The following is a 16,234-nucleotide window of genomic DNA, read 5'->3' as shown; positions in this document are numbered from 1 at the left end:
CTAAGGCCTGAGACAAGCCGGCATCCTTGGTACTGGGTTAGTCACCAGATAGCACTTGATTATGACAGCGGTGATCAGGGGTTTCTGCAAAAGGAGAAAAATAAAATGTTAAGGCACAGGATGTAGATCAGCCTAACCAGCATGAACGAAACCAGAATGTCGTTGGCTTGCTTGTACTTATTCTATGATGCAGTATAAAGCTTAAACATTTTCAGAATTAAAAGTTGTTTTCATACATGTACTATACATAGAGAATAAGTCATCATGCTTGAATAGATAATTGAGTGAATAATTACCCTTGAGAATGATTACTTAGCTCATGAAGTGGAACTGCAAATTACCCACTATTCTGAATGTTATAAGTAATAACTGTGTTAGTGTGTGTGTGTGTGTGTGTGTGAGAGAGAGAGAGAGAGTATGTGAGTGTGTGTTTGTGAATGTGTGTGTGTATGTTGTTAGGGATGGAGCCATACTGTAGCTTTTGGAAAGTGTTGATATCTGGGAGAGCAAGGCTTCCCATTCTGTTCTTGGCCCTTTGCATTTCTAGATGATATAGGAAACACACATCTTTAAAAATATATTATTTGGCAAGTTAGAGGTACATACTATATAATAACTTTTCTATACTCTTTTGGAATTGAAAAATGTGGAATATTAATCATGATTTATTGTAGCTTCCTTTGGGTTTTTATGTAAACAACAAAAATTACAGTTTTATTTCAACCTTCTAATTTTTATTTCTTTTAATTGCCTTACTATATAGTATTTGTTGATAGGAATGGTAACAATGGGCTTCTTTGATCTCAAAGGGAAAGCTTTTACTAGTTCATCAATAAGTGGGGTTTTTGGTAGATACTTTCCACTTATTTTGACTTTATAACTTAGTGATTCAAACAATAGTCATTGTATTATCTCTCATAGTAATTAAAGAGTTTCAGAAAGGCTCAATTGGGCAGTTCTGGTTTAGGGCTCCCATATAGTTGTAGACAGACAGTGGCTAGAACTGAATTAATTAAGGAATTGGTTAGTGCAGCTGGAGGCTGGTCATTCAATCTCTCTTACTGTTATCTCCTAGTTTCACCTTATGGTCACCAGTGTAGGCTAGTTGGGCTTCCTTACAAGATGGTGGGCAAGGGGTTAAGAATGTTTATCTGGAGGCCACAGGCTTTAAGGATGTCAGTTCTGGCAAGCAAGACCCCAACTGCATTGCCTTTTATGATCTGTTCTCATAGGTCACATATCATCTGTATTAGTCATAACAGTTACACCCAAATTTAAGAAGGGACATAAGCTCTACCTCTGGATGGAAGGGATTCCATTGCAACTATAAATCAATTTGAGCAGGATTGACATCTTTAAAGTATTGAATCTGGCTCACATTTTGAAGGGAAGTGGGGGGACATGGAGGTAAAAATGATGGTGGGATGAGATGGACATCATTACCCTAAGTATATGTATGAAGACACAAATGGTGTGAATATACTTCATATACAACCAGAGATATGAAAAATTGTGCTCTATATGTATAATATGAATTGTAATGTATTCTGCTGTCATATATAACAAATTAGAATAAAAAAGAAAGTACTGTAAAATAGCTTTCAACTATTAAAAATGTAATTATTTTTATATGAGGAAAAAAAAAAAGAAGAGGACATGGGATGGGAGAGACTATGCTGTCACCTGTGAGAGTGTGGACTTGACTTTTTTCTTGGCTTTTCTGTCAGGGTTTTTAGAATAGTTTTCATTTTTTTTTTTAGATTTTGAGTCTATATCACTAGATGCTTAAAAGTTTAAATTGGTAAATCTTCCTGGTGAATAAAAGTGTTTAATAATATGAAGTGGGTGGAACTTTTCTGTTCCTGCTCTTTTAGTGTAGTTACCTTGGAATTTGCAATATATTTTTTATCTCCTCTTTTTTAAAAAATAAATATCTATTTATATCTACCCATATATTTACTGCTTCCTTTTCTATTCTTTGTGCATCTCACACTTTGCTTTTTCTTACTGATCGAGTGCTTCCTGTAGAATTTACGTTAGTGATGATCTGCTCCGGTGGATGACCATGGTTTTCTTTGGTCTGTGTTAAATGGGTTAAGTTTGGCCTGAAGCTGCTTCTGTATATATTTTAAGTTTGGCCTAAAGATTTCTTTGTCCATAATGACCTATAAACTAACTTGGTGTGTAAGTGGACTGTAACCTCTCTTGTAATAAGGAGCTGAGTCTCAACCAATTACAAGTGGCCAAGGGTTCAGAGCATCCAAACAGGACAGCTGGGAGCTGTAACCAGTTGAACTGTAACCAACTGGCCCGTCGCTGGGCCTCACTTCCGTCTTCCACATGGGGCCTGCGCCACGGTGGGGCCCAGCATTCTGAACTGTCTTTGGTCTAGATGGCTTCCCAATTCTAAAATTGAAATAAAGCCAATTAAGAGCTACAAAACTAGATTTTTTGTAATTCTTTTAACATCTGGAGAAGTCTAAATTTCACCTTTGGTTTTGAAAGGGGAAGAATTCCAGCATGGCTCAGCAGTGGAGATAGAATTCTGCCGCCCTCTGGCTGACCTTGTGTCTCTGGGTTCTGTTTTTCCTTTTATCTTTGGCCAAGGGGTTCCTCTCTGTCTTTCCAGCTCTTTTATGAAGATTTTAAATCATTTAATCTAACATTTTAAAAAAATTGTTCTCAGCATAAATAATCTAACTTACTGTTACCAGAACCTAGAAGTCAGTATTGTTTTTATTTTGAATGATAAATGGAAATGAGATTCACAGGTCCTTTTTGATACCCAGATCCTCTAGATTGTGATACTGCTAGCTTTGTTCTTGTTGAGTAATTTATAGGCTGTTAGCCAGAATTTTAACTAGTAAAGGGGAACTTTCTAGATCCATGATCCCATCTTCCTTATATTCTCTTTCTTGGTCAAATCTGCTCATAAAATTTTATAACTATTTTTGGTAGATGGCAGTATTGCAAAACCTTTCAAAGTATATCTTATCTGAGTGGCGTGCTTAAGGTCCTATTAGCAGAAAAAGCAATGTTGGCCTCACCTTGATAGCTGTGGACTATTAGATCAGTTAATAAGTGCTGAGTTATCATAGGATCTTATGAAAGGATACTTTCTTTTCCGGGTACAAGACTAGATCTTACATTCTGTTGGTTTCTCCATTATATTTGATATAGTATTTCTCTTGACAATCGGAAAATAGCTCAAGATCTCAGTGTGTGGTGAACCCATTTCAAATACAAAGGTTACACTGTTTGACCTTAGTAGATGTTTAATCACTGTAGACCTTTAAAACAGATAAAGTAACTACAAAGTAATGTGGCCAGCATGCACCTTGAAAGGGTCACTAACCTGGTGACCTTTCAGTAAGAGACAGGAGGCTTTGCCTTGGTCCAGAGGAGTAAATATATGCACAGATAGAATCGGCACACCTTATCTCTGGCCTTTGCTAACCACAAAGTACAGATAGCCATCTTCAACTCACCAGTCCAGTCTCTCTGCAAGAGAGTTCCTTGTTCACATCCTTTAGGTAAATATTCTGTTAAAATGGGCAAGGTCAAGGGTTCAGTTTCTTTACCTTGTGCCCCCTGGCCCACCCCGGATAATGATGTCACTGCTCTCCTATTTACTGAGAAACCCCTGACTATATTTTAGATTCTGGAAAACCCACTATTGAGCAGACAGAGGAACCCACATGATTTGCCTGCTGCTCAAAATGACTGTTACCATTTTTATATGCAGAGGAAGATATCTGTTGAATTTCTAACCAAATTTTCTTTCTGTCTCTTTCTAATTTTATTTGAAGCTATTCCCTTTGCCTCTTCTCTACGTCGGAAACCACCTCAGTGGATTATCAGGCACAAGTAAATTAAGGTACGGAGAGGGAGACGGGTGTTGGGGTGCTGACTCACCCATCTTCTTCCAGTGGTTGCAAAACTAAGTTTGATTTTGCAGGAAGCCCTGGTTCCCTTGGGCCACATAGAGAAGGCAATGCTACTTAGTAGTTTAAGAAAGGAAGCTGTAGTTTTGAGTTGAATTGGCCAATGTTTTGGGGAATGTTTTTTTTTAATATTTACTTTTTAGTTTTTTTTTTAGGTGGACACAGTATCTTTATTTTATTTTTATGTGGTGCTGAGGATTGAACCCAGTGCCTCGTGCATGCCAGGCGAGCACGCTACCACTTGAGCCACAACCCCAGCCCCTTTGGGAATGTTAAAAAGCTTATATTCATATATTTACATTTCAGTGTAGAACATGAGCTCTGTAGACATCAAGCTAAAGAAGCCCTGATTTATCTGGGTAGATTTGTTTATGTGAATATGGTTGAATATAACTTTTGGTTTCATATAAAAGCAGGAACGTTTTGTCGGGTTTGGTCGGGGAATAAACAACAGACACATTCAGTTGTGCACCGTCTGCTTCTCACATTGCCACTGCATTGATTTCAGCATCCCTTGATTACTTTTGCTAAGAAATCCAATGTAAAAGCTTCGCATGGTGGTGCACACCTGTAATCCCAGCAGCTCAGGAGGCTGAGGCAGGAGGATGGTGAGTTCAAAGCCAGCCTCAGCAATTTAGCAAGGCTCTAAGCAATTTAGCGAGACTCTGTTCAAAATAAAAAAAAAAAAAAAAAAAAAAAAAAAGAAAAGAAAGGGTTGGAGATGTGGCTCAGTGGTTAAGTGCTCCTGGGTTCAATCCTGGGTACCAAAACAACAACAAAAAAAAGCACTGTATAAAAAGTAAAAATGAGGGCTGGGAAAGACAAAGCCATCTGTCAACCAGAAAATGTGGTGTGACATGTGTAGTCTCGTTGAACACACATGAAGGAAGACCCAAGGACAAGAAGAGAAGTCTGTGCAAAGGGTGACAGAAACAGAGGGACATTTGTGCAGGAGGGTGGGAGGAAGGTGGGAGGAGGCCACTGGTGGTGCTGCCTTCACTCCCAGGTGGAGCAGCCCCTGTGAATGTCTCTGGGGATTTGTGCTTCCTTCTGGGGACAGAGAAGTCACCTTGCCCTAATTGCCTCACATCTTAGCTTCCTGTGCTCCAGTCTCTGGTTGCTGATGATTTGCAAAAGTCTATCCTTTTCTGTAGCCTTCCTTCCTTCCTTCCTTCCTTCCTTCCTTCCCAGGGATAGAACTCAGGGCCACTCAACCACTGGGCCACATCTGCAGCCCTTTTTTGTATTTTATTTAGAGACGGGGGTCTCATTGAGTTACTTAGGCCTCACTAATTTGCTGAGGCTGGTTTTGAATTTATGATCCTCCTGTCTCAGCCTCCCAAGCTGATGGGATTATAGGCATTGCCACCATCCCAGCCCTCTTTTATTTTTTATTTTCAGACAGGTTCTCACTGAATTGCTTAGAGCCTTGCTAAGTTGCTGAGGCTGGCTTTGAACTCGCAATCCTCCTGCCTCAGCCTCCTGAGCTGCAAAAGTTACATTTTAAGGGTAGAAATCAGTCGCATTAAATATATTCACAGGGTTGTGCAGTTGCAGCTGTGATCTGTTCCCAGAACGTTTTCATCATCCCACGACGAAACTCTGTTGATTAAACTGTAATTCCTTCTTTCCCTCATCCCCTACCTCCTGGTTATCTCTGTTCTACTTTCTGCCTCTGAATTTGCTGTCCTTCGCTGGGATCACACAATATCTGTCCTTTTCTGGTGGGCTTATTCACACAGAGTGACGTTCCCAAGGTTCATCCATGTGGTAGCACATATCGGAATTTCATTCCTTCTGAAGACTGAATAATCCTCCACTGCATATACATCTGTGTCATTTCAGCATCCATTTGTGAAAGCTTTTGATTTTGACGAGGTCCAATTTATCTATTTTTTTCTTTTTTCTGTTACCAATTTATCAATGTGTTCTTTTGTTGATTGTGATTTTAATGTTGTGTTTGAGAAGATTTTGCTTGACCTGAGGTCATAAAGACTTGCTATGCTTTCTTCTAAGAGTCTTATAGTTTTAGTTCCTATATTCAGGCCCTTGGTACATTTTGAAGTAATTTTTAGTGTATAGTGGGATTTAGGACTCGGATTTTGTTTTTTTTGCACCTGGGTGTGTGTTTGTCCCAGCCAACCTTTCAGACCTTTGCTGAAAGCACTGATCTTTCCCTTTCTGTTGTATTATCTTGGTACAATTTCCACTGTATTGAAAATTGGTTGGCCACAGTTATAGTGATTTGTTTCTTGACCCTTGATTCTGTTTCACTGATAACATATGTAAACCAGTGACCTTGGAAGCAGTGCTGATGGCTGGGTCATCACAGCCCGTGGTGAGTTTTGAAATGGGAAGGTGCCTTGTTCCTGTTCCACTTCCGGGGTCCCTTGAGCTTCCATGTGAATTTTGGAATCTGTTTGTCCGTTTCTCCAAAGGAAAAGGAAAAGGAAGCCAGTGTTGAGTCTGCATGTGAAAGGGGCATGAAATTCTTTCATCTGTTTGCTTTTATTACTTAGCATGATTTATTAAAGGTCGACAAGAGAATTCAGGTTGATATATTTAAGTTGAAAAATGAATGGGCTTAATTAAAAGTTGAAAACCTGTTTAAAGCAACAAGGAGAACCAGCCCTGGGAGTCTGAAGCCTGCCTGTCCCTCTTCCCAACAGCCTGCCCATGTTCACGGTGCTCAGGAAGTTCACCATTCCGCTCACCCTGCTCCTGGAGACCATGGTCCTCGGGTGAGTGACTTCTGTTTTTCCTGCGCTCCTCCCCTATGTTCCCTGTCCCCTGCAGTATTTTTACCCGGCAGATTCTAGCCATCCAGTCCTCTTTCCAAGTGGCTGGCTTAAGTCTTTCATTTTACATTAGACAAATAACACCATGTTCATGGTAGAAAATCATAAAGGAAAAATCGGTCACCCTCAAACAGTTAGAGGTCCGGGGAGGCAGAGGGAATAGAGAGGGAAGGAGGTCCATGGAGGACGGCGGGAGGATATCAGGGAAACCAGTTCTGATGCAGTGACTGTGATAGAACATCAGAATAAATTAATTTTTATAACATTGGTATAAAAGTTTCTCATGGGGATATTCAGGCCGGCATTCCAAAGGGCAATTTTTAATTTTGTTGTGAAGGTTATCTGAATGAAATTTAGTGGATGATTCAGTGTGTTAAGCCTTAATATTGAATTTTATCTTGACCTTCGAATGCTCCATCCACGTCCCTGCAAACCGGACCTAGCAGCAGGCTCGCCCCTATTTTGTCCCAGCCACTCCCTTGTGACCAGAGATACCAGTTTATAATTAAATTAAGAAAACGGTTTAAGAAATAATTTTGGTCTGAATCATAAACACTTTAGAACTTTTTCTACATGAAGCGTTGTCAGATTTGGGGGGTAAATCGGCTAATACCTCGGTTCAGTTTGTTTTAAAAATAGAGTCCACATTCACCCCGCCCCCTCCTCTCCTGCTTATTCATTTTCCACAGGAAACAGTACTCGTTGGGCATCGTGGCCAGTGTCTTTGCCATCATCCTGGGGGCTTTCATAGCAGCTGGGTAAGAGTCTTTCTTTGTGCCTCTGACAATAGGCCCAGCCCCTCCTCAGTTTTTCATTTTCCACCTGGCTGCAGTTGAATTGACGAGCTCGGAGGCAAAGCTGTTGAGGTCAGTGGGATCCCCATGCCGTCCTGTGAGTGTTCCTGTGAGTGCTCCTGTGAGTGTCCGTCGGGCTCCCTCAGTGGCCAGAATATTTCTGAGAATAAATACGGCAAGCTTCGCTGGACATTAGCATTAGCACAGCCATTTTCTCTTTCACAGAAAAGTAGTGAACTACTTACTTTTATTACCAAATGTCTTCAAATGAAAAATTTTACTTGCACCATTCTTAGGTATTTGATGAAAAATGACAGATTTGGGTTGGGGGCGGCGGTGTAGCTCAGTGGTCGAGCGTGTGCTTAGCCTGCATGAGGCCCTGGATTCAATTTCCAGCATCAGAAAAATCCCAGAACAGACTTATGAAGCCCTTGAGTGTTGTTTTATCATCCTTAGAGGTATCTAAGGGAGAGAGCTGTCATGAAGTGTTTTGGGCTGTGGGCCAACACTGTTGGAGTATGACGACCCCAGGGGTAGAATGCTGTCATTAAACATGTTGTATGTTTGGGACACAAGCCAATGGTTACATTAATTGTTAATATGCAAAAGCAGGAATGAGGAGTCTAAATTTGCATTTGCAAGTATATAGAATATTCAGATTCCTGTCTTTTTTGGAGGGGGGCGTGGGCACTGGGGATTGAACTCAGGAGCACCTGACCACTGAACCCCCTCCCCAGCCCTATTTTGTATTTTATTTAGAGAAAGGGTCTCACTGAGTTGCTTAGCACCTTGCTTTTGCTGAGGCTGGCTTTGAACTCACAATCCTCCTGCCTCAGCCTCCCGAGTCACTGGAATTACAGGTGTGTGCCTGGCTTCCTGTCTTTTATAGTATGGTGCCTGATGTATGCCTGCAGTTAAATTTCCTGGGTTCTAAGCTGTTTTTCATTTCTCTGGGCATCAGTTTCCTCATGTGCAAAGTAAAGGTGATAATAGAAAATGTACCTACTTGAATGAAGGAAAGAAAAGGTTGAAAGAATTTTAATTAAACGCATTTTGCAAACTCCTTTAGACCCAAGGGCTCCAGATCATTCATTGCATGTTGAACAAGGGAGTGGGCTGCAGAGCCAGGAGGCCTGGGACCGCGTCTCCTCACTCTCTTCCTGCATTGATAGAAGGCTCTGAAACCGCCTCTTGCTTCAGTTACTTCTGTAAAACGGAGGTTAGAATAACAGCCACCTCGTGAGGTCATAGTGAGAATTTAGTGACATAATTCACACAGAACTTTGACCAAGTTCATGGCCAAGTTCAACACAAACGTATTGAGCATGTTCTGTACACCAGGCACCCTTCTAAGTGTTGGGAATTCAACAGTTAAGTAGACAAGAATCCTTGCCTTCAAGAAGCTTCCAGTCCAGTTGTACAGGTAGACAATAAGCACAAGAAATGGGTGAGAAGACACAGTAGGCTAGCTGGTGACAGGTATTATTAGCAGCAACACGAGGGTTAGTTATGGTCGTTACTGTGAAGACTGAGGTTTATTATTTGTGTTTTCCTTTGTACCTTCTGCTTCCCCGGTCCCAGCTATGGGCTGAGGTTGGGCCTGGCAGGCCAGTGCCCTGGTTTTGGGCTCTGCTCCATGCCCCTTGCGTTAGGGCCACCGCAGACAATAAGCAGCAGCTCTCAGAGCCTGTCTCACCATGGAGACTTTGTTCAAATGACATCGTGTGAGTGAAGGGCCCTGGGAAGGGGGCTCTGTGGAAGCAGCCTTCTCTGCAGGGCCACCGGGTCACCCTCTCTTCTGGGTTCCTCAGGTTTACTTTGAAAACCATTGACTTGGAGCAAGTTGAAGACTTTTACATAAAATGGTTTACAACACAGAAGGGATCCCCTCTTGGTGGGGACATTCACCGTGCTGAGCTGCAGGCCAGCTTTGGTCCTCTCACTGAAGTTAGTTCATCCCAATGCAGTGACTGTGGATCCAGCTTAGTTGGATGAGCTGGTTAATGCTGCTAAAACAAAAAGCCCCCACGTCTCGCTGGTTTAACTCACCATGTGTCTTCTGGGTAGACTGCATGAAAACCAGCTGCAGTCAGTGCTTGTGGGAGGGCTGTGCTCCTGTAGCTCAGGGACCTGGCCCGAAGAATCCCTGCTTTGGAGGGGACTTCCTCAGTCCTCTAGGCAGGAAAAGAGCATGTGGGGAATTGTGCACTGGCTCACAAGCTTTTGTCCAGAAGTTCTAAGTGCTACCTCCTCCCCCTACGTTTTTTTTTTTTCAAAGCAAGTCACATGGCCAGAAAAAAATTGAAGTAGAATCATCTTCAGATGACTCTAAATGACAACATGAATCTGCTCTGATTATATAGCAAGTAAATCACTCACACACTTCTGTGCACTTAGTACTGGCCTAAATGACTGATGAGTAAGACACCAGAGACCAGGTCACCCTGCCGGGAGTGGGAACATGGCTGTTGGCAACGCCTGGCTCCCCAACATGTGGAGGCTGAGGACTCTGGGAATTTCCTTCAGCCTCTCCAGGCCTCTTCTCTCCATGCCTCTAGACTCCTGACTTTTCCTTTTTATCCAGCTGTTAAAAGAAACACTTTAGACAAATTTAACAGAGTGTATCGGAGCAAAGGAACAGTCTGGAAATTCTATGACTCTCAGAAAACCAGCTTAGACTCAGAGAGCTCCGTCCAGCAGTGCACCAGGCAGCCTTATGGGCGGAAAATGGAAGTGAGGCACAGAGGCAGCTGGACTGAGCCTTCGCCTTATCCGAGCACAGTCTCAAGAGTTGACTGCCTGCAACTGACTCAAGCCTGGTGATGGGCTGAGACTCAGCTGTGTGTTGTCAAAGTTAGGCTTTCCGTCAGTTAGTCTAGGTGCTAAGCTAGGTTGTGGTGCATCATGTGAGGACTCTCCTTTGGAGACGTCCTCAAGCCAAAGTCAGGTTAGTTCCTTTGTGCAGTGCTGGGGATGGACCCCGGGGACGCATGCGCACTAAGCAGGTGCTCCACCATTGAGCTGCACCCCAGCCTCCGTTTGTTTTAGCACAACTCTGCTGTGTTGTGGAGCGCAGACGCTTCTCCATGAGTTAAGCGTGAGTGGGCAAGCCATGCTAAAGACCCTTACTTTGAGGAAAATCCCCTTATTGTGATGGAACTGGAGAATTCTGATGTATGATAATAACCTGAAAGCGATTTGCATTCTCACAAAGATATTTGTAGGTGATAATACCAGTGGAAGTCTCAAGCAAAAATATGATTTAATTGGCATGCAGATTTTGATGCAGTTTTGGCCTCTCTATTGTGTTCCCTTTGGTTGGAGATGATCTTATTTCGACGTTGCGTTGCGGGGGGTGGGGGGGTGTCCAAATACGCCACCACACAATATGCCTCCTTGGGATAAAGGTTATTTTGAGCTAAAGGCAACTGAGAATCAACGGAGGCCTCAGAGTCAGGCATAAATGCCTTTGTGGAGGTGGCCCCTTCTGCACCGGAGAGAGGAGGAGGGCAGCTCTTCTCACTGAAGAGAGCCCAGGCAGCACCGAGATGAATCCACATCGTTAAACCCCAACAACCTTTCTCCTCCGTTATTCCCCTTGCATATTTCCTAGTCACTTCCCACAATTTATTTGTCCCTTGATGTCCAACCCTCTATCCTTTGTTAAAATGTCATGTGAGTCCCCCTGTCAAGCTGTTTCTTTGGGTTTTACTTTTCTGTGAACTCCTGTTCATGTAAAATACGAATAAGGTTTGTGTTCCTTTTTTCCTGTTCATCTGTCTTTTGTCAGTTAGTCAGACCCAGCTGGCTGTGGTGGCCACACCTCTAGGAGACTGAGGCAGGAGGATTGCTTGAGGCTAGGAGTGGGAGGCTAGCTGGTCAACTTAGTGAAATCCTGTCAATGCATTCATCCATTCGTCCATACATACATATGTTAATTCACACATTCACACATTCATTCATTCACAGGCCCCCCAGGTACTGAACCTAACAGGGTAGAGGGGAAAGTTTATCTTCCCTGGAAGCTGATAGTTATGAGTTCTGACATGGGTCTGGTATTGTCTATAAGGATGAAGTGCAAGTGTGTGAATCCCGTCATATATCAATTACTGTTCTCTAACACCTATGTCATATCCCCCAAACATTTTTATATTGGCATTATTTTTTTTAAAAAAAGATTGTTTCAAAACCACAGGAATAGGATGGCTTGGGAAGAGTTTTATAGACCTTGGGGGTGTCTGCCTTGCCCTTTAGATGGACAGGGCACTGTTCGGCAGCAGATGGACGTATCACGTCCTCATATGGCCCTCTTACCCAGTCATTCCCCTGCTGTCCCACAAGGGCTGCACCCTGGAGATGGCCTTGTTCACAGCAATAAGCAAAGGCATTGGTGGGTCTCCCCTTAGAAGAGTCAGGGCTCCCCAGTTATCACGCTGACTTCCAGATAGCAAAAGACAGGGCTTGGCAGGGGGATTGGTACAGTCCTTGGGTCATAAGCTCTGTGTAATTAAGTAAAAGCCACCCGATTGGCTGGTTTTCTTTTTGTCTGGAGGCAAAATTAACCATTCTCCAGCAGAGAAGGGAAAATATGCCGTATAAGTGTTGCTAGGTTGTTACTGGTGTTGGACGTGGATTTGATAAGGAAAAGCAGGCAGGCTTTGAGGCCAAGGGAGGAGGAGTTCCTGAATAACCCTCCTTGTCTTTCGTTTTCCTACCAGGTCTGACCTTGCTTTTAACCTGGAAGGCTACGTCATTGTATTCCTAAATGATATCTTCACGGCAGCAAATGGAGTCTATACCAAGCAGAAAATGGACCCAAAGGTACCGGGTCTTCCCTCCTGTGGCTTTAGGCTTTACTATCTGCCCCCAAGATGATGCGAAAAATGGAAATGGATTTCTACAGTTGGCACATAATTTAATTTATGTAATACGATTGATCAGTCACTCATTTCATCCTAATTATCTGTGTATGTTCTTGTTACTCTTAGTCTTGGAAAATTTGGGGTGAAAATTAGATAGGAGGGGAGAAGTTGTCACTGTGTGAGAGACACAGTCCCAATGTACCGACAACAGCAGAGCACATCATGGCTCTGTCAGCATGGTCATCAGTGACCACGGCAAAGTCCGGGGCGGGACACTTGTTTGGAGAGTGTGGAGTCTGCAGGCCGGACAGACCCCGGCTCTCCCTGGCCATGGTGACTTTGAACCTCAGCTTCTCCAACCTTGGTTTCCTCACCCATGACACGAGTAGCCTGGAAAGGATCCCTGGTGGGTCCTCCAGCAGGACCTGCCTCCTCTGATCCCCAGGGGCCGGCCGGCCGGGAGCTCTCTGGCCTGGGTCTGCCGCAGTGGAGGCCCCAGCTGTTCCAGGAAGCTGTGGAGGATGAGCCGGCCATATGGCTCTTTGTTCCTGGTTCTTTGTGTAGAAGGGGGGAGTTCTCCCTATCAGGCCTTTTTTTTTTTTTTTTTTTAATCTGTATGGCCATTTGTTTCTTTTATTGGTGGCGGTTTTATAAAAACATGTTTGTTGCCTTTTGAAAAACCATAATAGGTCAGCCTTGTTTGGTGGAGAGGTGGTGTGGCCTCTTCTGTGGAAGTGAATACATCAGGGCTCTTCTTCAGTGCAGACGGCAGATGTTTTAAAGGAGTTGTTTATGTTAGCAGTTTTTATCTCCTTTACTGTGTTCCAGATTTCTTTAAAACAGAAAGAAAAGCTCACATAGTCAGAATGTCCAAGGGGGTGGAAACTTGGCCGCCTTTTCATTTCATCATTTTGTCTGTAGTTTTTGGTGTAAAATAAATATTTATTCTGAAACCAAAATACGATTGAAATGAAGCATTTTCTGTTGGGAATTTGTTATAAAATATTCCAGTAAAGAGTCGGTGAGAATACATGTTCTAACGTTGTGTAGATTCGTAGTTGTATAAATAGCTCCAGGAAATTTAATGCTTGTATTCTAAAATTCAGTGGGGTTTTCTTTGTTTTTGTAGGAACTAGGGAAATATGGGGTGCTTTTCTATAATGCCTGCTTCATGATCATTCCAACTCTTATTATTAGTGTCTCCACCGGAGACCTTCAGCAGGTAAGTGGATAAAATGGTCAATACATCTTTCCTTAGCCATCTTAAAATTTCAATATTTAACATTTGGTACTCACTGAAATAAAATGCATACATGTATATCTTATATATAGTATATAGGATCACCACATACACACACACACACACACACACACACATCTCAGATCCATATATAGGATTACCAGGAAGGTACATAAAATGTTATGTCTGGGAGCTGGGCATGGTGTCATGTACCCTGGTCCCAGATACTCTGGAGGCTGAGGTGGGAAGAATAGTTCAAGACCAGCCTGGGAAACAGAATGAGACTCCATTTCAAAAAGAAAATCAAAAGCTGTTTGAGGGCTGTGGTTGTAGCTCAGTGGTAGGCACTGGGTTCGATCCTCAGCACCACATTAAAAAAGAAAAAGGTGTTTGATGTGCCTGGTATTTAACACCCTTAGACACACGGAGGCAGCAGGATCTTGTTGACAGGAACTCAGGACTTGCAAGTTTTTGGAAAACAACAATCAAAATCTGAGTCTGAGTCCCACTGTCCTTCTTTGTTGATGTGGGGACCCTGGGACAACTACTTTCTTGGGAAAGAAATTTTGATAGTTTAAAAATGGGTTTCTTTGTTATTTTTATCATAGACATTTTGAAACATTTGCAAAGTAGGGAGAATAATTCCATGAACTGTCGTCTCTCGGTCCCCAGCTTCTTGGCATTTCGCTGTGCTGATTTTATCTGTTCCCATCCAGCCTCACCTCTTCCCGCTTCTGCAGTATTTTAAAAGAAACCCCAGACATCGTACCATTTGTACATCTAAACATTTCAGGGTCTACCTTTGACTGTTGAAAAGGCATTGTTCTTTCTGAATTTGCCCTGCTTAACTTAGCCACTGCTTGTTCATGAAAGACAGATAAGATGGTCAGTTAGGCCCAATATTTCTGTCTATTCCCAAATGTAAAGCTTCCCGAGTGCCAATTGCGACACCACAAATGGAAAATTCCACACCTGAATCGTTTGTGATGGGTCACAGTAAAAATGTAGGCATACTAAAAATGTTGCATAAAATTACCTTCAGGCTACATGTGATTATGATATATATATAACACACATGTGAATTTCATGTTCAGACCTGGGTTCCATTCCCAAGATGTCTTATCATTTTTTTCACCCATTACATATTAAAAAAAAAGGAAATCGGAAGCACTTCTGGTCCCAAGCATTGCAGATGAGGGATACGCAGCCAGTCGTAAGGTATCAGGCCCAGTGGGAGGGAGAGGAGGACAGGTCTGCCAGGGAATGACCACTCCCCATGTTAAGGGTCATCATGATGGCTTCCAGGGATACATGCCCCAACTCCTCTAAGTTGTAAGCCCCACAGCTTCTGTGAATTTTTTTTTTTTTTTTTTTTTTTTTTGGTACTAGGGATTGAACCCAGGGTTGTTTAACCACTGAGCTACATCCCAGCCTTTTTATAGTTTATTTAGAAACAGGGTCTTGTTGAGTTGCTCAGGACCTCGCCGAGTTGCTGAGGCTGGCTCTGAACCTGTGATCCTCATGCCTCAGCCTCCCAAGCCTGCTGCTGGGATTACAGGCATGCACCACGGCGCTTGGGCAGCTTCTATGAATTTTGCCTGTATTGAGAGGTGTAGGAAATGAGGGGTGACGGGAAAAATCCCATCAGGTTGCCTCTGCTCACTGTCCCCCTTCTGGCCAGGCATTAACCCTCCCTTTGCTGGACTGGGTGGCTGGTTCAGAGGGCTTCCGACAGGACAGTTCTTCTATTGTAACAATGAGCACAGTCATTGAAGTTGATCGTATTTGCAGCCCTTTCAGGCTCTGAAGGACTTTAGGCTGCAGGTCCCTGTGGACTTCTGGGGTAGATGGCCAGGCTCCTTGCTCTTCCTTCAGCTACACAGTTCTTCCCCAGAAGCTGGAAGCTACTGAAGGGCCCAGTAGCCAAATCCCCAGGGGTGAACAGCCATGTCCATGTGTTCATGTCAAAACCCGCCAACAGGCATCAATTTTGATAAAGAGCTCTCTGTTTCAGGTTAGTGGGGACCCTGGGTGAACCCGGGACTCACTGTGAGTTCAGTGTTGGAAGACAGAGCGAGCTCCTCCCCCCAGCATCTCTCCAGCAGACGCAATGTCTGAAAAGACAATATTTTTTTTTTAACCCATCATTAGTCCATTTTAAGCCAAGTCGGTGCCAGTGACCTTACACAAAATTATAAATCTCAACAAAGAAATGAGTTTTTCTGTTGGATCACTGGAATATGTCTGTACTAGAATTCTGGTCTCTTGTAGCTGTTTCAGAGATATATTTAATTCTAGGAATAAAAATGTACAAACTTGAGTTGGGGATATGGCTCAGTGATAAAAGGCTTGCCTGGGTTTGATCCTTTGCATGGGGAAAAAAAAAAGTTTAGAAATTCTTACAAACTCCTAGAATACCTACTTGGGACTAAAAGCATATTTTCCTGTAGGAACAATATGATGAGTGACAAAATGAATATTAGGAACCTTATGGGTAAAACGGCCTGGGAATATAGCTTATAATACCGCTTCTATAGGAACATGTATTCCCACATCCAAATCATTGACTTCTAAACTTGTAGCCTGGGGTTTTCAG

The 16,234-nt window shown here is 42.9% G+C and overlaps 1 protein-coding gene across 6 annotated transcripts in view; it reads left to right on the top strand.

Moving 5' to 3' along the window:
* Slc35d2 (solute carrier family 35 member D2) overlaps positions 1-16,234 on the top strand; it is a 49,453-nt gene that overhangs the window by 14,714 nt on the left and 18,505 nt on the right. For all 6 annotated transcript variants that reach the window (XM_046462711.2, XM_046462709.2, XM_046462713.2 and 3 more), the window contains 5 exons: positions 3,810-3,877; positions 6,614-6,685; positions 7,432-7,500; positions 12,255-12,357; positions 13,528-13,620. In XM_046462711.2, coding sequence (XP_046318667.1) covers positions 3,810-3,877; positions 6,614-6,685; positions 7,432-7,500; positions 12,255-12,357; positions 13,528-13,620 — 405 coding nt within the window. The remainder of the gene's footprint in view (positions 1-3,809; positions 3,878-6,613; positions 6,686-7,431; positions 7,501-12,254; positions 12,358-13,527; positions 13,621-16,234) is intronic.

Source organism: Marmota monax, unplaced genomic scaffold (genome assembly GCF_021218885.2).
Source record: "Marmota monax isolate L192 unplaced genomic scaffold, Marmota_monax_Labrador192_F-V1.1 WCK01_AAM20220418_F8-fsc00180, whole genome shotgun sequence".
Taxonomy (NCBI): domain Eukaryota; kingdom Metazoa; phylum Chordata; class Mammalia; order Rodentia; family Sciuridae; genus Marmota; species Marmota monax.
The sequence above is the reverse complement of the archived record's forward strand: the minus strand, read 5'-3'. Positions and strand labels throughout refer to the sequence as shown.